The sequence below is a fragment of the Mytilus edulis genome, chromosome 8, assembly GCF_963676685.1.
Source record: "Mytilus edulis chromosome 8, xbMytEdul2.2, whole genome shotgun sequence".
Taxonomy (NCBI): domain Eukaryota; kingdom Metazoa; phylum Mollusca; class Bivalvia; order Mytilida; family Mytilidae; genus Mytilus; species Mytilus edulis.
In genome coordinates, this window is record NC_092351.1 from 14,840,931 (window position 1) to 14,867,561 (window position 26,631).

Genomic DNA, 26,631 nt, shown 5'->3' on the forward strand with positions numbered 1-26,631 from the left:
CAACCCCCCTTTTTGTGAAACGCATAAAAGATAAACTGCAATGTCCGTCTATCAACAGGACGACCCCACAACAAGAAATTAAAAGACGGTATCTAGTTTAGAAACAGGAGTATTAAGTGTACAACGAGTATTGATATATTTGAGAGATAACTGTATTGTATCAAGTTGAAGCTTTTTGGAAGTAGGTGTACTGAGGCAAACTGAGTTTAGATATTTGCAATAATAAAACAACCAGTGGACGTCCGCAAACATGATTCACTATTTCGGTGTACAATTTTTTTCAAACGAAAACTCTTCGAAATTATGTTATTTTTTTCGGCACCTAACCTATGTGACGTCATATGTATGCTTTCGCTGACAAATGTTACTACCATGCGTTTTCTGGCTTCAATCTGCTCAGAATATTAAAAAAAAAACATGTATAAGGAAGATTTTTAGGTGCAAAATGTTACGTATTTTCTGCTTATAATTGGAGAAATTATGTTGATGTCAATACATCCCGGATATCAAAATGTCGGCTTTCCTTAGTAACAGACAGTAGATAGAGAAGTGTACGCAGATTTTCATCCCATCTTAACCATTGATACAAAATATAATTGCATTAGAATTATGTATAACTACATTACATGTATGATAGATTGGTGATTCATTACAGAATTTTAAAAATGGAAAACAACAATAATTTTACCAATACCGAACATTCTGATGATTAAATGATACTAGTATATAATTTTACCATAATGAACAAAAATATGTGATCATATGATATAATGCTTTATTCTTGCCTGTACATTTTTTTCAAATATTCTATGAACCCAACAAGTGCTTATGCTAATCTAACTCATTGTTAAATCAGATACAATATACACAAATAAATCAAAAATACATGCTATGCTGAATAATGAAAATATTGATAATGTCAGTTGAGTTACAAAATGAACAGAAAAAAAAGAAAATGCAACTATTAAGGTGAAATGTTCTTGAAATACAGAGAGAGATTAATAGTTTCTTTATCTACGTAGTACAATTTTCTTGTTTAAGAGACTGCCAGGGGAGGTCACTGATGATATTGATACGTTACATTGTAGATGTGGGGCTTTGTTAATATTTAAGTCTAGATCTGGTATAGTATTTCTCGAAACGGTCAGATTATTGAGATGATAAGAATAAACATCTATTGGATTATTTCCAATGTTCTTGACAACATTTACAAAATAGTAATACAAGTTTTGCAAACCTTCTCTTGTTTAATAATTTCAAAGAGCCTTAGAGGACAGTTTCCTTTCGAAATACATAACCTGTATATGGAGGACGAGGTTTCACTATTGACCAAAAATCTTTCGATTTAGAGCCCTCAGCGCATGTTAGATCACCACTTCATTGAAACATGCAATAAAAGGCTGCACTTATATTATCAAGTTCAGATGTATATCAAAATATTAGTTGAGGTTATGACCCTGAAAATGTTTTGAATGTGTGATATCTACATCTACATTGTACGTTGAACTGTGCGACAAACTTGACCAAAACTTAACGCTTCCGTTGGGCGCAAGAACTAGCTAAAGGGAAATAGAGGATTAAACCAAAAATATGTAAGTAAGCACAAAGTTTAAAAGGAAAATAAATATAAAAAAGTCAAATAATAAAGGAGGGGTATTCATTTGGATTTCGTTCATCTGGCCTGAACCAATCCGGCTTCTGTGGTTGTACCGGGGCCATAATCCCCTCCTGAACAGCGTTGGTCCATCAGTTGACTTACTTGCCAAATGGGAGACTGAACAGACTAGAAAGAAAGCGTTGAAAGCTCCCTCTTGAAGGATACCAAGGAGGGAGTCTCAGCTGTCGTTGCTGGTAAAGAGTTCCAAACGATGACGGTTCTTGGGGGAAAACTGCATTTGTAGCCATTAGTCTGCACCAAGTATGGGCTGACTTCAAATAACACCTACTCGCCAGACTAGACAAAAACACACCATGAGAAATAATCAAGTCTAACACCAGACTTTTATGGAGAACTTGCAAGATCGAGAAAATACTGAAGAAAAAAAAAGCCTGTATAACCAAGCCAAAAATAGAAATCATGGACAACTTACCGCCATTACCAAAAAAAATGCAAAAGAGAAATCAGGAAAGTAGAACATAACTATACCGGGTATTAAAAATGCCATAATCGAAGGAATGAATAAGAACAACACACTTTTCTGGAAATGTCAAATCAAGGGAGCAGGATCCATTGGAGTAGTACTACTAAAGGGACAAGGATAGCTAATAAACGATAGCAAAGATAATGTCCAAATTCTAAGCAGCAATTGGCGTCTGTCCTCACAAAGGAAACAACACAAACATGACCAAAAACAGACATTCGAGTAAATTACTAAATACATCAAATCAACATCAGAAGAGAAGAGTTGGAAAAGAGGTTACAAAATATCAACTCATGCAAAGCATTTGCCGAGACAACATACCAAATAGAGTACTAAAACCATGGCCAACATCTGGCATCAATACTGACCTCCATATTCCAGCTATCCCTAGACAGTGGTACACTACCAGAGGTCTAGAGAAATGCCAACATCTCTGGCATTTTCAAGAAAGGAGACCGACATGCGGCTTAAAGTTATAGGCCAGTTGCACTGACAGTATCATGTCAGCTACTGGAGCAAATCATATGCCGACATATGCTTAAACATGGCTTCAGATCCGGATATTTCTGTGAAACCCAACTTACCATCACAATCCACATACGACAAATAAAACCAGGTAGACTTTTTAACTCTGGACTTTTCCAATGCATTCGATACTGTACCTCATGATCAATATAGAATTAGAGGAAACATCCACAAAAGGCTTACTTCATTCCTGACTGAAAGAAGAGTCCAACTTGACGGAGAATACTCAAGTAATGCATCAGTCGAATCCGATGTTCCTCAAGGAACGGTTCTAGGATCCATTCTCTTCCTGTGTCACAAAAATAATCTACCAGATGCATTAAACTCGTCAGTCCGACTATTTGCAGACAACTGTTTGCTGTACAGGGAAATCAAAAACCAAAATGACCACAACAAACAATAAGAGGGACTCAAATCACGGGAAAAATGGGCAGACGACTTGGGTATGCGCTTCAACGCCAAAAAATGTTATAGGCTATATGCTAAGCCTAAAAGTAAAAGTAAAAGCCAACGGTTTCTACCTTAACAACCATCTGCACACACTCGCACAAGTGTAATCCAACCCATATCTTAGGCTAAAATGCAAGAAGATCTTAAATGGAAAGAACAATTAACAAAGACATGCAACAAAGCCAGTTCCACGCTAGGCTTCAATAGGAGAAACCTATAACACTGCCCTACCGTCAAACAGCATGTATCGCACTGGCAAGATTTATTATTGAGTATGGATCAATTATTTGGGACTTGTATACCCAAAAAGTCATCAACAAATTGGCATCTAAATCTTGGGAGTACACTGTAAGGCCTCGAAAGATTCATGTCGTTCCGAACTTGCAAGGCTGTCATTATATAAATAACATATAGCTGATAGGGTGATAGAGCAGATTGTTACTCCGAGAAAACATTGTCAAACGCGGCAAAGCTAAGGTTGACAATGCTTAATTTTTCGAGGAGTACCAATCTGCTCTATCACCCTCTCGGCTATGCGTTATTTAATTCATTATACTGAATGTCCTTTCGTTATTGTCATTTACAGTTGAATTTTAAATTCAAAGCATTTTACTTTGACGTCACGTGCATAACAATGTTACGAATATTCGAAATATCAACAATAGTAAAGCATGATGTTTTTTTTTTTTTTTTTTTTTTTATTTTGACCAACCAGAAAGTTCTGAACCTAAACATAGAACTTAAACTTTGTCTTTAATTACTCATCTTACTTCTATTTATTGTCCTTTAAATTGTCGATTTTTGATTGGTCTTCCCCAGAGGGTAACACTAAAAAACATTATCACCCGCTCAGCCATGTGATAGAGTAAATTGTCACCTTCGTATTAGCGAATCAAAATCTGGCGTTTTAACGTGAGGTATAATAATAAAAAATAGGATAATGTTATCCAGTATTAAACTCTGGAACCATTTAATTACTTCAGAGGGAAGTTTAGTTCACAAAATATATAATGCTACAAAAATCAGCAACCCATTGGGTTAAAAGGTTATAAATTTTATTATTTAGTTTTAACATATTTGTCAAATGTAAAACCCACTAATAAACCCCTTTTTGGTTTTATAAAACAAAGAATAATTGACCAGGGTTTTCAAGAACATGCCAATATTTCAGCATCTCCAATATTAACATTTTTTCCACAGTGTTTACAAAATGAGTTAACGTGCAGCTTATGTTAAATTGATGCTTTAAGAAATAGAGCCGATCAATCTCAATGTGTAACTGAAGAGTTAGTGCCACAGGCACTTGTCTCAAAAAAAATTATTCCTTTATACCTTGATATAACACTGTTATATAGTAAGGCATATAGAATTTTTTTCTGAGAAAAGTGCCTGTGGTTAGTGCTCATAACCTACCATTGAAAAAAGTCAAATCACAAAAATACGGAACTCCGAAGAAAATTCAAAACTGAAAGTCCCTAATCAAATGGCACTGAAATCAAATGATAAAACACTGATGATGAAAGATATTTAAGTGCTCAGGGATCAAAGAATTTGTGAAATCTGTAACAGTGGCGAAATTGAACATGAACAGCACATGCTCCGTGACTACACAGCATAGGTTACTCCAGTATCAGAGAGACTTTTGTATTAAAAAATGTCCAAATATTACAAAAAAAAAGTATAACCCGATTGTGCGATAAATATGAAATAAAGCTTATACGTAATAATAAATCTTACACAGAAATAAAACTATCTTCCTCTTTCGTAACAAACTGTTTAAATGCGAGTTATCTATTGCAATAGCTTTTCATCATTCATGCCACGGTACATGTATATTATACTCACATAGGCATAATATTAGTTATCTTGGTGTAATCAGGGGTGTACAGAATTTTACAACTTTGTTTAAAAATAAAAAAAATAAAATTCAATTTCTTTAATTTTTTTTTAGCATGTTCTTATTATCATTTTTTTTTCTAAATTTTATTTTTTTTACTTTATTTCGGATTTTTTTTTTTTTTATATTTTTTTGGCAAAATTTCATTTTTTTTTTAAATTTTGGCAAATTTTATTTATCCCCGGGTGGACAAGGGTGGGGTGTTATTTACACCGGTGTTGTCAACCAATCAGATTGCAGTATTTTTGCTGCATAAGAAATAAAAACAATTATGCCAAAAATATATAAAAAAAAAAAAAATCCGAAATAAAGTAAAAAAATAAAATTTAAAAAATATTTTGTTTTTTTGTTTTTTTGTTAAAGGAATAGTTCATAAGAAATAAATTCGTTATCTTGGTGTAATCAGGGGTGTACGGAATTTTACACCGTTGTTGAAAATTCATACAGCCATTCGGCTGCGCCTCAGGGTGTATGAATTTTCAACAAAGTTGTAAAATTCTGTACACCCCTGATTACACCAAGATAACTAATAGTATTTTACTGCCATATACAAAAGATGTGGTATGATTGCCGTATGAGACAATTCTTCACAAGAGACCAAATGACACAGAATTTTATAAAATAACAACTATATGTCACCATACGGCCTTCAACACGGCCTTCAACAATGAGCAAAACGAAAAATATACCACAGAACAAAAAACAAAACAATATAACTTCTTTACAAATATACAACATGTTTATTCATTCTGTCATTACCATTTCTTTTATTGTCTATTGTCTTTTAACTCCCCACTTGAATAATATCCGCTGAGGATACCTATCATATTTTACTTATCCATACATTTATTAGCCACCTATCTTGGTGCAGAGAGCATCCTCCCAAAGGAGGAGACATTCACTAACAACAAAAGTTATGAAGAAAATATACCAACACAAGTAAGATCACTCAGACTTGCAAGTCATAACACTTTTAATATCAAAATGACTACAGCAACATTATATGTCATCCAAAACATTCTCAAAAAAAGACTTAAACCTGAGAAGGAAGCATTGCTTTACCTTTTTGCAATCTTGTTAGCAAATTCTTATGCCCCAGAACCAAACCCTGGTCCTAGAGCACCAAAATACCCATGTGGAACTTGCAGTAAAGCAGCCACCTGGAAAACTGCAGGCGTGTGCTGCGATTCTTGCGACAAATGGTACCACAAAAACTGCTTAGGCATGGATACTCATATCTATAAAGGTTTGCAAAATATATCCTGGGAATGTAATCTTTGTGGATTGCCTAATTTCTCATCATGCATATTTGACTCAACACATCTTGAATGCACAAACACGTATGAACCATTAAGTAAACAAACTTGCACTGACAACCAGTTACATGTAAACTATGCAGACAGACCTTCAACCTATCAGAGTTCTAAAGTCTCGCCTGACACAAATATAACTGTCAATAAACCAAACACTAAATCAGTCAAAAAGGTATATTCTAAAACATCAAAATATCCTTGTGGATCATGCAATGGAGCAGTAACATGGAAAACTGCTGCTGTTTGTTGTGATTCATGTGAGAAATGGTATCATAAAGAATGCATAGGTATGAGCACTCTTGTTTATCAGGGTTTAAATAATGCACAATGGGAATGTGACCAATGTGGTTTACCAAACTACTCCACATGTCTGTTCGATACATCTATAGTTATGAATACAAACACATCTCACTTTGATTCATCTACTAATTCATCCTTTTGTATAGGCAATATAGGGAGCCCATCAGCAGCATCTCCCCCTATTCAAAAAACATCTAAACAGCCATACAATCAAACAAGAAATAAAAGGTCAGACTTACCATTACGCATCATAGTGGTTAATTGCCAGTCCATTAGGAATAAAAAAGCTGACATTGATAATCTCATTGAGACAACAAAACCAGACATTATGATTGGTAATGAATCATGGTTGCACAAAGATATAAGTTCTACTGAGGTTTTCCCACAAGGGTACATTGCATACAGAAAAGACCGCAAAACAGACGCACATGGCGGGGTATTTATACTCATATCTGATAAATATCTTAGCTCAGAGCCACCAGATCTAAAATCTGATGACATTAGTGAACAACTGTGGGTTAAGGTTCAGATTACAGGGTCACCGGATTTATACATAGGTAGTTTTTACAAACCTCCAAATAAAACTGAGGAGGAATATTTATCACACTTAGAAAAATCTATCTCCAGAATAAAACGTAGTGAAAATTGTCACCTTTGGCTAGGTGGTGATTTCAATCTTGGCGGAATTGATTGGAACAACTACTCTATTAAACAGAAGGCATACAATTCAAAACAATGTCAACAACTTATAGATTTATGCCAAGACAACTATTTGGAACAAGTCGTAACAAAACCAACACATTACACAGAAACATCACAGTCCACACTTGATCTCTTTTTTACTAATAACAGCTCTCTAGTAAATAAAACTGAAGTAATTCCCGGAATTTCCGATCATGAAATTGTTTATATTGAATCCAACTTAAAACCTAGAAGAGCAAAAAAACCACCTAGAAAAGTTTTCCTATACAATAAAGCAAATACTGAACAAATTAAAGAAAAGCTAAATGACATACATCTGAACAATATTACAAACCTAGAAAATCTCACAATTGACGAACTTTGGGATAATTTCAAAACAAAGGTATTAAAAACCATGGAAGAGTCAATCCCTACTAAAATGATTAATAACACCAAACAAAAACTACCATGGATTAATAAAGAAATAAAGTCACTGATTAGAAAAAGGAACTAATTGTTCAAAAAAATGAAAACAGACTCGCATAGTAAAATAAATAAACAGTACAGGGAAACAAAAAAGCTGCTTCAGAAAGAGACAAGAAAAGCTTACTGGACATATCTGGAAAACATTATTTGTTACGACGAGAGCTTACAAACCTCGCAAAAACAGAAAAAAATTTGGAATTATATTAGGTCCACCAAAAAAGACAGTTCAGGAGTTGCACCATTAAGATCTGAAGGTATGCTGATAGACGACACAAAACAAAAAGCTGAAATACTCAATAAACAATACCACTCTGTTTTTACACCTGAAAATGATAAAGAACAAATACCAACTCTTTCCGACAACTATCCATCTATGGCAGAAATACATGTAACACCAAATGGCATAGAAAAACTTTTGAAAAATCTTGATCCATCTAAAGCTACAGGTCCAGACGAAATACCAGCACGAATTCTTAAACAATTTGCACCAGAATTTGCACCACATCTCGCTTTCATCTTTAACACATCTTTTTTGAAAGGAGATGTACCAACAGACTGGAGACAGGCAAATGTGATCCCTATTTTTAAAAAAGGCGAAAAATACCTAGCCAGTAATTACAGACCTGTCTCTCTAACATGCATTTGCTGCAAACTGCTCGAACACATTGTTGTAAGTAACATACTAAAACATCTGGACACACATAATATCCTTGTGGACAATCAGCATGGCTTCAGATCAAAACGCAGCTGTGAAACACAGCTACTTACTTTAAGTCATGAACTACTTAGTAACCTCCATAATGGTGTACAAATTGATCTTATTATTTTGGACTTCTCCAAGGCATTTGACAAGGTACCTCACAAAAAGTTATTAAGGAAGATGGATAATTATGGCATAAGGGGAAATACCTGGAATTGGGTATCAGCCTTCCTTAGTAACAGAACGCAACAGGTTGCCCTTGACGGAGAGGTATCTAGTCAAATGCCTGTGGTAAGTGGGGTGCCCCAAGGCTCGGTTTTGGGTCCACTACTTTTTCTCATCTTCATTAATGACCTACCTGCAGCAGTAACATCAAAAACACGCTTGTTTGCAGATGATTGTATCTTATACAGAAACATAACAAACCAACAAGATTGTACCATACTACAAAATGATCTAAACTGCCTAGCCAATTGGGAAAAAACTTGGGGTATGCAATTCCATCCTGAAAAATGCAACTCCCTCACTGTAACAAGATCACAGTCACCATTAAAACATGATTATGTATTAAAAGGCCACATCTTAGAATCCGTCAGCACTGCAAAATATCTTGGTATCACCCTTTCTCACAACATGTCTTGGGATACACACATAAATAATATTACTTCAAAAGCAAATAAGATCTTAGGCTTTCTAAAAAGAAACTTGAAAATAAACCAGGAAGAAACTAAAAGTTTGGCATACAAATCCATGGTACGTTCTAATTTAGAATACTGCTCTTCAGTTTGGTCACCTCACACCCAAAAACAAAAAAACAACATTGAAAAAGTACAAAGAAGGGCAGCACGCTATGTCACCAACAGATACCACAACACCAGTAGTGTTACTTCCATGATTGACCATCTTCAATGGAAGTCACTTGAAACTCGCAGAAACATCAATCGAGTCACTATGCTTTACAAAATCTCTCACCATCTCATTGCAGTAGACCCAAACCTTTACCTTGTACCACAGCCAGTCAAAAACACCAGATTCACTAATCCATTACAATACCAGACATTTAGCACAAGAACAGACTATTTCAAGTACAGCTTTTTTCCATTCACTGTTGTACTGTGGAACTCACTCCCCGGCACAAAACATCATCAGCGTTAACTCCCTGGATCAGTTTAAAATACTGATCCAGAGTCAGTATATTTAGATATCTAACCTGTTTGTAAATAATGTAAATGCGTTAATTTTTGTTTTGTTTTTGCACAAAATTATTTTTGAATTATTGCACAAAATTATCTTTGAATTATTGCACAAAATTAGTTATTATATTTTATTAAGTGTCTGTTTGCGATGCGCCGACGTATAGTCATCAATGTGCTGATGGATCGTCGTATGATGTAGATGTAGATGAGGAGGTGATCCATAAATAAAAGGATATAGATATAGAAGAAGAAGAAGATGGACAGTTTCGAGTACATTTCGTATCTTTTCCGTCAAACGTTCAGAATTTACCGCACTCTACGTCACAGAAGAAGATCTATGGCGGAAAATACAGACGACGTTTGTCAACGAAACTACTTCAATCTTTAACAGCCCTCAGTTGTAATTAAATGTTAAGATGGGAAAACTTTAGGCACTTTGTTTTTAACAAAACATTAAATCACAGCCCGCTTTCGCATTGACATACTTCGTAAGACGTAGTTATGTCCAATTTGCAAATTTTTGTCTTCTTTACTGTAGTCTTTACGACTTTTTCCAAACTTTAGGGGTCTTAATCCATATTTGACAATATTAAACAACACTCAACCTAACCTAACATTAGTCCTTAATCTAACCCGTACCAGAGACATATTTAGTATATGTCTCTCCCCTTACATAACGACTAACAGAACACCAAAATTATACTACAGAACAAACAAAAAAAAACAAGCAATAAAACTACTTAAATATAGTACAACGTAACACTAAAATAACTTTACAAAACTATTGATTCAGAATCTTTTTATTTCTATGTTGCCTTCCTTGTATGATATAAAGTTGTCTCCTGTGAATAAACAGAAAAATATTACAGACATTTCTTATAATTTAATTCTAAATTCCATTTTAAACCGTAGAAAACCATGAAAAAACGTTGATGACGTCACGGTCACATGACTAAATTATGTCTATGGGCTCATAACAAAATAACGTGAGCTAATCATCCAAAATTAAATTATTAGAATATATATCTTCTGATACATGTATCCTTAAGTTCTATATTAATTTTATACAAGTAGGGTGTAGACCGGTGTATCCACATAACTAAGACTTATATGACTTCACTTCATTCAACCAATAAAACAAATAATTGGATAATATTGTGTGAATACATTCATAACATACTTTTATTTCATAAAATTATCAGTTTGTAGGGTTTCACCCTCAACATTTTGTGTAATGTGTGTAAAATTGGTGAAACCCCTGTTCTGAGAGTTCCTCCAATGTCCTATGATTTCGTGCATGCCTTCCAAAAATAGCTTATTTTGAATAGAATCAGAAAGATTTGCCTGCTCCCAAAGATAACTAAAATCAAACCAAGCATACTGCCAAGGATGCAGAGGAAAAATTATTTCAATCTGATAAAAATTTGACTTACGTAAAACAAATTTTATCTGATGCTGTATTTTTTTTTAATGGACATTGGCCAAATATTGTAAATCACGGGATTGCAGTTATTATTTCAATTTGGAACTTATTAATTTTATTCTTTTTTTATCCCTTCGGTATATGCTAAAACAATAACAAGAACAATTTTATTTGTGTTACGGTGTTGATATAACGAAATCAGCTAATGCACGGTATCGCCGGCCGCGCGGACACCAGTGACTCCACTGTATTAGTCTATTTGGTTGATTTAATCAAGATTGTTAATTTTTATTTTTATTTATTTATTTATTTTATGCTTTTTGCCTTATTTCGAAATGTTTTTTTAAAAATCTGACAGCAAACAGAATTAGAACTTGAAACTTAAGGGTACAAAAACTTGAAACTTGAGGCCTAAAAAATTTCAGCAATTTCTCATTATAAGTTTTGTTTATTTCACTATCCTGACTATTCATCAGGGGTTAAAAATTCCACTAGCCCGACGCCCGGGACTAGATCATTTACGCTTCGGGTAGTTAAAATATGTAACCCAATATGCCCGACGGACTAGTAACAAAAAAAATTCTTGTCGTTTCCAAAATAGAAAGTGGAAAATCCCTTCATCACTATTCTATGTTAGCCAATCCGATTCAGTTAAGTCATCCGGGATTCCAAGAATTTGAACTGGTTTGTACAGGTCCTGTTGTACATATTTTAAAAATTTAAAAAATATGAAATACAGTGTATAATGTCTCCTTCAAAACAAACGACACACACTTTGTATTATGCAGCAAACTCTTGATTTTTAAGCCATACTAGGGCTAGCAGGTCAGTTTTGATGGACTAGCTGTTCTTCCAACAGGGCTAGTGAAATCCTGCTGCCAATAAGTCCTGGGCTAGTTAGCTGTTACAAAATTTTTTAACCCGGCCCTGTTCATGCTATTTGTTGTTACTTTATGTTGATGATATGGTACAAAAATCAAACAAAAAAATCAATTCATTTTGGCCCCAGATGAATTTATAATGTTTATAAAAAATTCCAACTATAACAACTGTAATGTCTTAAATATTACTTTTTCGAAGTTCTGTGGTATATTTTGGGTGTTAAAATAGATGCAAAGAATCTTGTAATTTAGTCTTCAAGTTAATTTAAATATAAGGCTTCTTTAAACTTTTGACAATCATGGTCATTTGAAACAATTTTGTAATACATGTTTTTTGTTATTCAAGGGTGAGAATTGGCCTAATCATATCCTCATTCTGTTTCATGTTTTAAGTGACAGATTTTCAAGGAAAAGCATACATGAGCAGTATATTTTCTATCCCAATGCTTTGTTATTTTAACACATTTTGAGGTCTTTAAGTTCATGGATTTAACAGTCCTGTAAAAAAATGGTTTGAGTCTTTAATAAAATAGGGATGGCAATAAACTGATGTCATAATATCAAAGATATTAAATTAGAATTCCTTGTTTCTTAAGTCAAGAAGTAAATTGGTCTAATATAAGGCCCAGAATTACCTTATAATTGAAATAGTGTAAGACAGAATATTATGAAGAGATTGATTTTCAGTTTCCGTTGCTACATTATTATACAGTCTGGAATTGCAAGTCAATATGTTGACGTCATACCTTACATATTAAATATTTTTGATATTGTTATAAGAAAATTATGTCTACATAACTACACGGATGGACAGCTTATATTGCGTAAATAACTTATATTACAAATGCTGGTATTATTATTCTAAAGAGGATATGCATATTTAACTGGAATTTTGTATAGATTTGAAAAATTGATCAGTTTTAATTAGACTTTAAAAATGTCTGTATTTAATTTATACAATATATCAATGATTTCAACATTTCAAGGAGAATTAGCAAACATTAAATATAGCGAAGAAAGTATAATTCATAAATTTTGTCCCATAGCTTTTCCATAAAGATAGCTATTTGAGGGAATTGGGAGGTTGATTTTTAATTTGGAAGGCAGTTTGCCTTAACTCTTGATTCTATTTAGGCACATTATTCATACATTAAAGTTGCTTTTAGAAGATTTATTTCATTTGGGGTTTCTTTGTCCAGTCGGAGAGTGCTTTAGAGATTTAACAAAACTAGAAACTTAAATTTTTATAGACAATGTATAGAGTTAGGCAATCAAGTTATGACAGTTATGTTTAAGGTGGCCATACACTTATGTTAAAAAGTGCACTTTACAGTATATTAGGAAAAGTTTATGATTTCTCAATTAGTGATTGAACTTTTTGTTTATAAGTGAGGGTCTTAACTATTTCTTTCTTGAAACTTCTATCAAAATAGAAAAAATGGACAATGTTTCTAAATGTATGATACAAAAATGACCTTAATGCTCCCAAAACGATCCATCTTAAATTACACAATACTATTTACAAAATGTTTTGAGAAAGTTTGGTCAGTTTGTATTTTTATCAATATAAGAATGTCTCCTGCATGTGATAAGCCGTTGACTGATCGTTCATTTCTGTAAATAATGGAACATGTTGTTGATATCAGTTGGTGGGAGGTCATATTACTCTACCGAAAAACAAATTCAAAACAAATTTGTCAGTAATTGAATTTTAATCATGAACACAAACCTTTTGAAATTTATTGACCAAACATAGTAATTTGTTAGTATCGCTGAGGAGTGGTGAGTTGATTTGTATAATTATGTTAAAACTGTATAAAAGTTTTAATTGTTTCATTCTTGTTCTAAATTGAAATAAGGCAGGTATGTTGATTTTTTTACATGTTAACTAAAGGAACTTTATATGTTGTAGTTATATGTTGGACTTTTAATTTAAAGATCAAGAAATGATTTTAAAAGGAATATCTGTTACAGGTCATTAGGTGCAATGAAGCTTTATTTCCACCCAAAACTTCTTTTAAGTTGAGTTATTCCTTTTTTTATTCAAAGATATTAATTATCATTGATAGTTTAAAAAAAATCATTTTTAATTTTGCTGGTTGATTGCATCCCATCCAGTCTTATTAAATTGAAAAATAGTGCAAGAAAACTTTGATGTGCTATTTGTTTTTTTTCTTACAGTACTTATATTTGTCAAAATAAAGACTATATATGTAATTCTCTTGTAACAACCTTCATTCTGTATTAAACTTCACTACATAATACTAGTCTGATGTATGTCACCTCATGATAATGTATGCCTTTGAAAAACCTTATATACTGTGAAAGTATAAAGAATACAAAACTCATAATTAAAGTGCAAAGCTACACGACAACGCCGCTGCTATGTTTATTTAATATGTTACAGATGAACATTCATAAACACATATGTATATATATATATATTGTACACAAAGTTACTTCACACAATATAATACCAACAAGAATGTGTCCTCAGTACACGAATGCCCCACTCGCACTATCATTTTCTATGTTCAGTGGACCGTGAAATTGGGGTAAAATCTCTAATTTGGCATTAAAATTAGAAAGATCATATCATAGGGAACATGTGTACCAAGTTTTAAGTCGATTGGACTTCAACTTCATCAAAAACTACCTCGACCAAAAACTTTAACCTGAAGCGGGACAGACGGACGAACGAACGAACGAACAGACGGACGGACGAACGAAATAACGGACGCACAGACCAGAAAACATAATGCCCCTCTACTATCGTAGGTGGGGCATAATAAAAAGAAAAACAACCCTCCAGTCCTATCAATCCTACAATGTGTATATCTTATAAATAATTAAAAAAAGGGGGACTAGTTGAATAAATTAAAATTTACAAAGTATTTAAAAGAGGAACGATCGCTTTGACGCTGAATGACCAAAACCCCCGTTTCGAGCGGGAAACTGACCACACGATAGGTACAACACCTATACATCATGAAAAGACGAGAGAAAATAATTTCACTCTAATTCACTATGTTCAACCATATGAAATTATATTGATAATTGATTGAGAGAGCAATATTGAGAAATGATTCTCTTAGTTATTTTATTTGACACACTTCACACACTTCACACACTTAAGCAATATATTTTTGAAGCACAAAACTGCATTTTTATAGAGGAGAAACTAAAAGTTATTGAGGAATTTAAAAATGTCCATTTTCAAAGAAATGGAGCACCAATTTTAAAACAAGCTTAGATAAAAAAAAATTGAAGTGATATATCTCCTTTTCCAAATCTATATCATTACTCTGTCTAAAAAAGATGAATGCCTTATCAAACCCTGCCGCTCTGAGTGGAGGTAGAGTAGGGTTTGCATTTTCCTGGTCTGTCTGTCTGTTCATTCAAACATCCAACAACTATGCTGATCACTTTTCTCAGGTACAACTGAACATAGAATGACTTGCCTAATAATCTTTGGCAGCTGAGTTGGATATTCGATGAGTTGTATTGTGTGAGCAGTTCATAATCTGTTATAGGCCCACTACCTTTTTGTCAATTCTTTGAAGTTATTTATGCTCATGTGGCTGAATGAAATTAAAAACTTGTCATGCATTTCTACCACACTACAGGATGGCAGACTTCATATTTTGTAACAAGCTTGGATTAGCAGTGATTAATTGTAATGTGTGAGTGCTCTTAAAATCTGTCAAATATCTATTTTCTGTTTTCAAAATATGAAAGAGGATATGCTTTGCATGGCAACCTGTAGATTCTTGTTTAAAACCAATTTGGGTATTCTTGGACCCTTCTCCTTTATACAGTTACAGTTTGTGTTTTACTTGAACATCTGCGTTAATGTAAGAATGTTTTGTCTTCATTCAAATTCATCATATATATAAAAAAAAACAAAAAAAACAGTCATTCTTAGGTAGGCAGACATAGGTCAAAGCCAGTAAAAATTGGTTTGGTCCATTTAAGTGATATGCATTACTGGACCAAATGACCAGTATTTTTTATATTTTGTCCAAATCATATATATATATATATATAATATCAAACCCTATATATATATGTTAATGTCCTGTGAAAAGAGACTGGTCCAGATTATATAAATTGGTTAAAGGGACAAATTTCTAGTTGATTTCTCAAAGTCAAAGCCTTAGAACCACTGTTAAAAGATTCAGTATGAATGCCAATGAGACAAGTATCCACCATAGACCAAATGATGTAAAAGTTATCAACTTAAGGTTACCTTACAGGGGAATACAGCCTTCGACAATGAACAAAACCCATACAGTTTGTTATGGTATCCATTTGATAACTTTTCTATATATGAAGATGATAAAGTTGAAATCAATTAAATTATCTTGAATTGGAGGCAATTTAAAAAAAAAAGTAATTCGGAAATTTCTTCTACCATTAAATTAAATAAAAGAATATGATGGATATATATCAATCAGAAAGCAAACTAACACAAGGAATCATAACTGTGGAGGCTAATTATAATTTATCGGTACATAGATCTGCAGAATGACCTGAACTAACACATATTTCCTAAGTTTAAATGACCACAAATTACTCATTACTTTAGTAATTCGGTCTGTAAAATAAAATGTAAATCATTCATGGCTACAATCAAACTTATGTCAACCTGAAGATAAGTATAAAAGATAAATTGAATGACCTTTTATTCTGAAAATGAAAGGTATTATGACCAAATTCCATCAAGTCCAGTCGTGATGAAAACAGTTCTTTATAGCGTAGGTATGTGAATGACGGAAACTGATTTGACGATTTGTAATGAAATAGATTTATTGGTATGAATGAAATATTTTATCATTATTTTATTTAACTCAAGTGAGGTTCTTTTTGGGAGAAGAGTATTTAGAAGACAAGAATGTATATATATGGATAAAAGATCCATCAATAAAACTTGAGATTAACTTTTCTTAGCTATGTGATGACTTGTAATTTCTTCCTGCTGTTGTCATTTTGTTAAAGACAAATGATTAAACTTTTCTGTGTTCTCTTCATTTTTTGAACTTGAATTATGACTGAACAGTCTCTGATTTTCTCTGCTGCAATTGTAGGTAAAGAACCTTTGCAACAAGTCTTTGAAGGACCTGTTAAGAAGGCCTGTTGCAAGGCTAAATTTCTTTCTCTATCTTTCAAATCTTCTGCTTTTCATCCTGTTATACCCCTTACCTTTTGTACTTATAAATTCTATGTATTGTTGATTTGTTCCTCTCCTGAACATGCATTAAATATTTGCATATATTTGCCACTGGACATTTAGCAAACAACAACCAATCGATGTATATCTGTAAAATATCCAGCATAAAAGTTTACAAAATAGATTACATTGTATGTTGAAACCTAATATGAACATGAATTGCTTTGGTTAAATCAGAATTCATTGTTAGTTTTGTGCCTCTGACACACTTTGTAATGCTGTTTTTATAAGCAAAATTAATGATTAGGGGAAAAAATACAGTTAAAGCTCAGTAAAAAAAAAATATTTGTTAGCTAGATATACATATGATGGGTTAACAAGTTTGAACTGGTTTGTAGCATGTTGAGTAGCATAGAAAATCAAACATGATTGATTACTTGTGTCCGATGATGGATTGCATGAATAATTTGATGAATAACAAGCAGTACCAGACTCCATAAGTACAAATTATTAGTCCTTGAAATGTAGGACAAAAGAAAATAGTGCCATACAAATTTCCAAGCAACATAATTTGTTGAGTACAAATGTACACATATAACTTTAATATTTACACATCATATCATTCGCACAAGTTGCTCACTCCCACTGTGTGCCTCACTGTGGAGAATAAACTTTGAATTAAAATTAACTATCAATTTCTATTTAAAGGTTTATTTTCACTTCATGTTATGACCCAACAGACTTCCATGCAGTGAGTTAAGGAAGATTCATAGCATCAACTGTTGTCAGTCTTTTTATGGTAGGTCAGAAAAAGTTTACAATTCGTAATTTAAAATTCTGAATAATTTGTTTTAAAATTTATTTATATGATTTTTTAGGAGCATGCTTTTGCATGTTTTTGACTTTAGTGAAAATTTCTTTGTGTTAGCTTTTAATATAACTTTTTATTGAATAATTTAATTATTTTGAAATCTTTATTGCACTATACAACCATAATGTTAGTGCCACATATAGGGTTCCAACAGTATAAATATTATATGCAAAAATTTCAGTAGAAAAAAATATAGTTTTCCCGTTATATTCCAAATTGTAATTCCTTTCAAGTATATTTTAAGCATGGCTATGAGATGAAGAACAGTAATAAAAGCACTGTTTTATTACCGTACTCTTTCACTATGCATGTACTGATTTTGTGTTAAGGATGGATACCTCATATATATACTGTATATAAAAATGTCCTTGTTTTACATTTTCAGATGAATGTTCTCCAAACCTAGTCTAGTGCAAATTTTGAAGAAAAAAAATCTACAAATAGGTAATATATTGTTTCTGAACCTTAAATATTTTACACATAGATTTTACATATAATTGCTGTGTTTTAGTTTTTTTTAATCAGTTCAGATAAATATGAAATAATAAGGAGATTGCCAATATAATTCCTTTCTACCATAGTTTAAATGAAATAGATGGCATCGACTATAAGTCCATGTATGTCCTTAACAATGAACAAAAACAATACACCTTATCACTTTTACCCTTATCGGCTGCCTGACCTGGCCGCTTGAACTTTTGACGCATACAACAATCACTTTTCCATTGTGGCATCAGATATTTTGTTTTATGACGTCAAAATTTTATGAGAACCTGTGTGATATCTAGTGATGGCAGACAAATAGCGATAAGGTGTATACTGTAGTGTATAGATCAGTCAGCTTTAAAGGCCGCATCAAGACAAAATGAGAAACAATTCAAATGAGAAAACCATCTGCCTGATTTATGACAAAACAAATATACAGCAATCAACTACTACTGAATTATTAGGCTCCTTACTTAAGACATAGGGAATGTAAAAGGGGTTAAACATGTTTGTGGACTTGTCAACCACCTCCCATTACCTGGGACAGTTATGTAAGAGCACATTATAAGAACAAACTCAAAATCAGTGTATGATATTCCCATGCTTGCATAGAAATTTCCTATCATGATTTTCTTGATAGAGGGTTGCTGCTTACAAGGAAGCTATTAAACCAAGAGTTCCAAATGGTGAAGTTCAAATCATCCCTTCGTAAATTTTACGGACGCCATCACGAGTTGGTTGACCGTTATGGAATAACCATTTCACAAATGATATCGGATATGTTCCTTACGTCATAACTACAATCCTCTTCCCTTTCATGAATGTGACCTACTGAATTAGACAATTTACCGGATTTGTTATCACATAAGCAACACGACGGGTGCCACATGTGGAGCATGATCTGCTTATCCTTCCAGAGCACCTGAGATCACCCCTAGTTTTTTGGTGGGTTCGTGTTGTTTATTCTTTAGTTTTCTATGTTGTGTCGTGTGTGCTGTTGTTTGTTTGTCTTTTTCATTTTTAGCCATGGCGTTGTCAGTTTGTTTTAGATTTATGAGTTTGACTGTCCCTTAGGTATTTTTCGTCCCTCTTTTACATGGACATCCATACATTCATAGAGATTGTGACATCAACGCGTTGTAAAATAAACTTTAAAAAATATTTATAAGTTAAAAAACTAGGTAAACCTATTAACCTAGTATTTAATCATTTAGAGTAAAAATCAAAAGTCATCTTCCAACATTTAAATTTCATATAATGTACCAACAAAAGTAAAAAGACAATGCCATTTTTTCATCCTAAGCAAATTATTAGTTTATGATTAATGTGTTCTGTTCAAAGTTGGTATAAAAAACAGAGTGAGACTTGTCTATGCCAGTGGTTGGTCCATTTAACTTGTATTATGTTGCAATCATCAATTCTTTATATTTCCGTTTAGAAACTGACGTGCGATTGACATTCAATTTCTGAAAATTGATTACAGTTACCCTTGACATTTTATTAATATTGAAATCTTTTAATTAAAAGCCACTGTGGTATAATAGAAGGACAAATATGAATTCTATAATGTTGGCACACATAAATTTTATAAAAAAAAACTTATTAATGTTCATAGATTTTTATAAAGCTTAATACAAAGTTTTAAATTGCCATAATAGATAAAAATAATGATTGTGGACAATATGTGTAATAGATGAAAGTGAAAAGTAAATAGAAACTTAATGTTTATAAAAGTACATTTATGTTATTTGATTTTCAATGGTAAATGTAGTAAGAGACTGTTGTTAACTAAATATGAATGGGATCATATACACTGATATAAACATATCCATAACTGTCAACTTGTGAATCTCAGAGAGATAGCTTTTCTTGTTAAGAACGGTTTTGGATGACAAGTTTGGAACGCAATAGTAATCATCTAGCTTTCAATATTTTGCTGTCTTCTGAATAATATCTCATTTTTTTGTCTGACATCAGCTGAGAGTGGCTATATGAAGTAATCCAGGATGTATGTATGTATAAACTATTTTTCTGCTGGGCCCCTCATACCAAGTTCACTTTGGGGTAGAAACTCTAATTCACTTTTTTCAGGATTCCTTGGTAATTTACCACTGCTGGCCAAGTCTAAAGACTAAGTTTTGGAACTTTTGGATATATTCAAACAATTTGTAAAATAGTTTTTAAAGGGCATCAAAGTCTTATAGACACAAGACTAATTTTTAATATACCTAATGACTGAGAGGTGTTAAAAGTCTTGTACTCTTTCACCTTTAATTGTTTGTTTATCTTAATCCCTGTTTCTACAAACTTTGTAAGCCTTGATATGACGAATAAGGTTTAGAAATTTTGATAAAAACCCCACAATACTTTATTGGTGATTGAAGGTGTATTGTTTATTTCATCTCATCTTTGAAATAATAGCTATTATAGTATTATATTGACTAATTCCTGTTAAATATTTGAGTAAGACTTTAAAGCCTATATTTAAATATATTAATAGTTCAAAATGTATATAAAGTCATAAATCAATTTAGGTGGACACAGTACCTTTAAATATTCATTACAGTAAGTATTTACAGATATCAAAGTTATAACCAACAGATAGTTCTAAAACTTTCAGGTCCCTCCTAATTTTACATAATTTTTGTGGTAATGGGTGTTTCTAGCAGGTGTTTATTCATATTTTAAACGGTGACTGACATAACAAAGTTCATGCAATTAAATCAAAGAAATGTAAAGAAAAGAAAGTTCATGTTTTGTTTCTTAAGTCATCAAAACTGTTTGATAGATAAGCTTCTAAAAGGATATATATAATACATTTTTTGATGGCTTTATAACTTCTAAATAATCAATTTTTATCTTCATGCAATTATAATTTGAGCAATCAAATATGTAATAAAAACTATACCTTCATGTGCTTGCTTTTTACATTTACTCAAAATTTGGGTTTTTCAGACATTTTTATCCTTCGGATAGACACACCTAACTTTTTAATTTCAACGGATAACACAAGCATTTTTTTTAGAAACATTATGAAAAACTTCTTTACATAAATATTCTCTTGTAAAATATGTACAACGGTTCTTTGGAAATAATTTAAATCAACTTTTAACAAAGTTACAGAAGTTTAGGAAAAAAAACAATATTTTTTAGAAATTAGAAAATAAATAAATCAATTTTGACTATTCATTAAAATTGGTACAAATAATCTTCATATGGAATTAAACCTGATGATGTTTAAAACAAAAGGGGTCCATGTACTAGTTTTCAAGTAAAATCAATTTAAATCATAAAAAACAGTTGAAAAATGCAGCTTTTCCTGATATGTCACAGTTTGACGTCTTGAAAAATAACCTTTTAAGTTAGCAATGTTATTACCTCCCCTGTAACTGTATCGTATCCCCTTAAGTCAATTGGCAGAAAGTTCCCGACTATAGTATATGTTCTGCAAATAAGGGAATTCACAAATCAATGCTAATAGTTTAAGACTTTAGAGCCTATTAGTTTTTTAAGCCATATTTCAATGTAAATTTTGGTGTTCATTTCCAAGAGATCCAAATATTCTAACAGCCAATTTACAAAGAAAAAGTTAAAAAGATTTGTTTTCCACAAGTTACTGAATATTGCCATGAATGTATATTTTTTATAAGTTGAGTGAAAGGGATTCACCTTCCACTGGATGGTTCAACAACCATTTTAACATGTGGTAAATGTGTAATGCAAATGTAAACAAGAATGAAATATACACCTTTATGTCCACTCCTTTTAGAATGACCAGAGTTTATCAAAAAATAAATCCAAATAAGTCCAGATTTGTTTTACCATTTAAAAAAAAACCTAAATGCAATCAAGTGCAATGGCTTTTTACCTGCTTATTTAACCGTTTGATCTTTAACACACACACAGCCAAATTATGAATAATTAAATGAACTTGTTGACTTATTGTTGAACTTTAATGACCGTCCATAACTCTTACTTATCTGATCCTTATAGTATATTTTGGTCTAGTCAAAAATCCATTGCGTCAATATTTTTTATTTGAAGAAAAACATGTTTTTATGACCAATTGATAATGTGATTTTCAATAAGATTGTAATGAAAGTGATCTATTTTGAAACATCTTGGCTTAAAAAATGATTTTAATTGTATGAAATTCTAGTAAAATACATGAAAATTACATTGCTTGCGACATCTTCTGCAATTATGTCATCATGACTCAGTGTTTAGTTAATAGTAGATATAAACTGATGATGATGGTCAGTTAGGTGCTTGACGCATGGTTCTCAACATGGCTGCTTTAATTTGGATTAATTTTGTTTATAATCAGAAAATAGATATGTAATATCTAATTTGTTGTTGTGTATGCTGTTTAGTGACATGCTAAGGAGCCTGTGATTTAGTGGTTGCTGTTGGTTCATTTCTGTCATATTTGATTTTTCCTCAATTGTTTTGTTGTAAATAAGGCCGTTTGTTTCTCAATTGAATTTGTTTGATATTTTTTGTAATGGGACTTTTTATGGCCCCGCAACAAAGTTGTCGGTGCCATATAGTTTTACCCTTGTCCGAAATTCCGTAATTCTGTCATTCCATCATTCCACAATAAACCATTATACAGAGTTTTTTTCTAAACGCCTTCAGATATTGGGCTGATTTTTGGTATGTGAGTTAACCATGATGAGTTACAGTTTAAGTTTCGTTCCGCTCCACTATTTTTGCTTAAATTACGGGCTTTGGACTTTGATAAATTGTTGAAAATCACAGTTATACAGACTTTTGTTCTATACGCCTCCAGATTTTGAGATGTGAGACTACCATCATGTTTGTGTCCACATGTGTTATTCAAATTGCAGATTTTTCAACTTTTGGGACGGGGCCATTCGTGTCGCTTTGACACATCTAGTTATATTTATGTATTGTAATGAAGTTGAACAGACTAGTTTTGTTACATACATCTATATAATAAAATGTATGTTTGACAAACTTAACCAAAGGTTTGGAAATCTGAATTAGTGCAATGTTGTTTAAACCACCTATTGATCATACTCTATACAGATTGACATTTATCACACTTGTTGTTTCCAAGTTACTTTCTATACCTAAGTTTATTTCAACCAAGTTATAACAAGTACAAAAAAATGAACTATGACCTCATTAAAATACTATGAAAAATGCCATAAACATAAACGGGATTTGAAATCATATTTCCAAACCTGTTTCACATGTTTATACTAGGTATTTCTTTTGTCTATGCAACAGTATACTTGTATTTTCCTCATGAAGTACTTAAGTCAGTTAAAAGTACTTCAAATATAGTGAAATGAGTAAAAGCTTATGATTTGTATTCCCACTGTGCTCATGCATAGTTACTAAGATTTTTGTTCTTCGATTTATTTATCAAAATCCGTTTATTTTGTTGAGTGTCTCAAATATTAATTGACTTAATAGGCCTGTTTATTACCTAAACATTTCTATTACTATATAACCAATCAGAAAACGGACCAATTATCCACTTGAAGTCCATTGACACTAGCGACTGATATTGATTCCTGGTATTAAACAATCGTGGTGCATGTCTAGGAGAAGTTAATCATTAGACACGGTAGAAACCAGTATGATCAATAGTATGCCGCCTTATGTTCTAACATTGACACCACCAATTACAAATAATTCATTACATTCATCGCGCAGGTAAAAACAGATATAGTTTAATGGGGTAAACAAAAGATCAGGTAGGGGCTTTAATTCAATTTACTTAAGGGGATCTATTCTAAAATTACTGATTTGTAGTTTTGATAAGTAATGAAATATTAATAGTTTTTTTCAATCAAATTTCTAATGTTTTGCATGAAAGAAGAGTGATTTGATTGAATTATCAAAGAAAACGATCAAAACAGAAAAGTTTTATTACGATGATTTCATTGTTTTAAAGTTTCTAGAAATGTTAGAAAAGGACTGTTTTATTAACATCTGTTTTTGGTTCTTTTATAATTGGTAGTACACATTTATTTAATATACCAATAAAACGAGCCAAATTTATATCAGCTGGGTTGTACTGGAATGCTGAATAAATCATGAAAACAAAAAAGTATGTTTGAAAAAACTTTAAGTGAATGGCCTATGCATATATTCAAAAGTGGATCAGATGTTAAGATATCATTTATTAAAAGTTTTTAAGTCAGGCATAGTGAAACCCATTTAAGGTACATTGTATTTTATATACAATACATTATAATTTTATATCAGCAAGATATATACTATGGTATATATATTTTATCAAAGTCTTCTTTATACAATTTTTTACACAGTTTTAAGTTATGAGGTTACTGCAAAAGTGAAAAAGAATTTTAAATTTTAATTGTCCCTCTAACAGTTTCAAAGGCATATCTAGATTTTAATACTGAAATGTATTTTAATTCCTATTCACCTAGAAAGGTATAAATGCTTCTGCAGATGTGTTTTAAGTCTTGAAAAGTTTTAATCTCTGTACTTAAAATGCAGGTCATTGTATGTATAATTGCTTTCATATCCAAACCATGCCAGTAACATTTCACTAGGAAAAAGAAATAGTATACTGTCAAGGTCGAGTTTTTTTAAGTGACTATTGTTGTATTGTGGCAATACCCATTAATGTTTGTTTATTGTCTTGTCACTGTGGGTGTTGACCTGCAACGAGTTGATTAACTTTTAACTGTTTACTAAACACGGAGATTAAATTCACTTAATGCTTATTAGTCAGCGTTATTATCGGTGTTTTAAATCTGCCTTCTTTCATATTATCATTAGTAGTTCCTTAACCTATAACAGATGAATTTGTCAAGTGTATTTAAATTAAATTTCTACTTCTCAATTGAGTTATTGAAATTTAATTTACGATGTCTTCAGAGAGGTGTGTCCGAATTTAACAGTCGTGAAAAACTTTTGTTGATTATCGGTAAAAGTTCAATAATCGTTGATCCATATAAATGTTTTTGTTAACCACAGTTTCTTGTTTGGATTATAGATTACAGTAGCTGTAACCACCTGTGTTGTGTAGAAAGGACTTAAAGATTACGCCTACTCTCATTTGATTGACAGGTGAGGAGAGTAACAGAGACCAATCGTAATTAAAGCATCCCTTGTCATTTTTATGGTGATATATTAAAAGTGAAATACCGTAAGAAATTAGAATGCCACCAACAGCAGATACGATAACAGTTCCGATATCTCGCTCCCCACACTTACCAAAGAGACCACAGACTGTCTGTCCGGCCTATGTGGCCACCAGGAATGCATTAAGAGAACGTGCTAAAATGAAGATGAAAATGCAGTCACAGGATTTATTAGTGAAAGTTCAAAGTGAGAGACAATTTGATTTTTTCTATAAAGAACCATGCTTGTATAGTCACAAAGTTTATGTCAACAGTGCCAAAGTGTTCGAAACTCTTAGACATGACTCTAAAGAGGAAAGAAGTAATCCTATTCTACAGAGAAAGATTCAACAAACATTGGCACAAAGAGTTAAGGATATACCGCAGCTGGAGTTCGAAGATGATCAAGAAAAAAGATTGACCTTTGAACTTGCATTTACTGCTCTGAAATGTAAGTATTATCAAATAAGTATATATGCCTTTAGTAGAAGTCCCTAATCACTTGGCTTCATACTGCTGAAAAGTATGAGGCATGATTAGCCCCCAATAGATAAAAATAGGTTCTGGCATTGAGACATTAATTAGATTGATGTTTGCCAATTTTCTGTTCACTTTGAAAAAAGGATGAAAAAGGGGAGAAAGGGAAGGGGTCCATCTCTGAGAATACAATTTAGTCCATCTTTATAAATTCAGTTTACTTTATAGTGGCTGACATTTGCCTTTTTTCTACTATTTTGGAAAAGAACCTTTACAAAAAGAAAAGAAAATGTTTAATTTCCTTTAAAGGGATCATTACTTTGTCGTTTGAGGTTTTCCTTACACATGTTTCATCAATAGATTGATTTAGTGATAATGTTTCTCAGTTTAATAGTAAATATCGCTTCAGAACATACCGCAAATCCTGTATATATATCTATACAATATAAACATATAAGTAGTTAATAAAATTTGTTTAAGTGGCTTATATCAGACATAATTGAGATA

The 26,631-nt window shown here is 32.2% G+C and overlaps 1 protein-coding gene across 4 annotated transcripts in view; it reads left to right on the forward strand.

Moving 5' to 3' along the window:
• The first annotated feature begins 9,987 nt into the window (after window positions 1-9,987).
• The window catches only part of LOC139484885 (putative methyltransferase NSUN7), a 48,468-nt gene continuing 31,824 nt past the window's right edge, over window positions 9,988-26,631 (forward strand). For 2 of the 4 annotated variants that reach the window (XM_071268910.1, XM_071268907.1), the window contains exons 1-4: window positions 9,988-10,089; window positions 17,872-17,962; window positions 18,420-18,478; window positions 25,521-26,098. In XM_071268910.1, coding sequence (XP_071125011.1) covers window positions 25,687-26,098 — 412 coding nt within the window. In that variant the 5' untranslated portion in view covers window positions 9,988-10,089; window positions 17,872-17,962; window positions 18,420-18,478; window positions 25,521-25,686. Of the gene's footprint in view, window positions 10,178-17,871; window positions 17,963-18,419; window positions 18,479-25,520; window positions 26,099-26,631 lie in introns of all 4 variants that reach the window. The other 2 variants (XM_071268908.1, XM_071268909.1) reach the window with 2 other exon arrangements.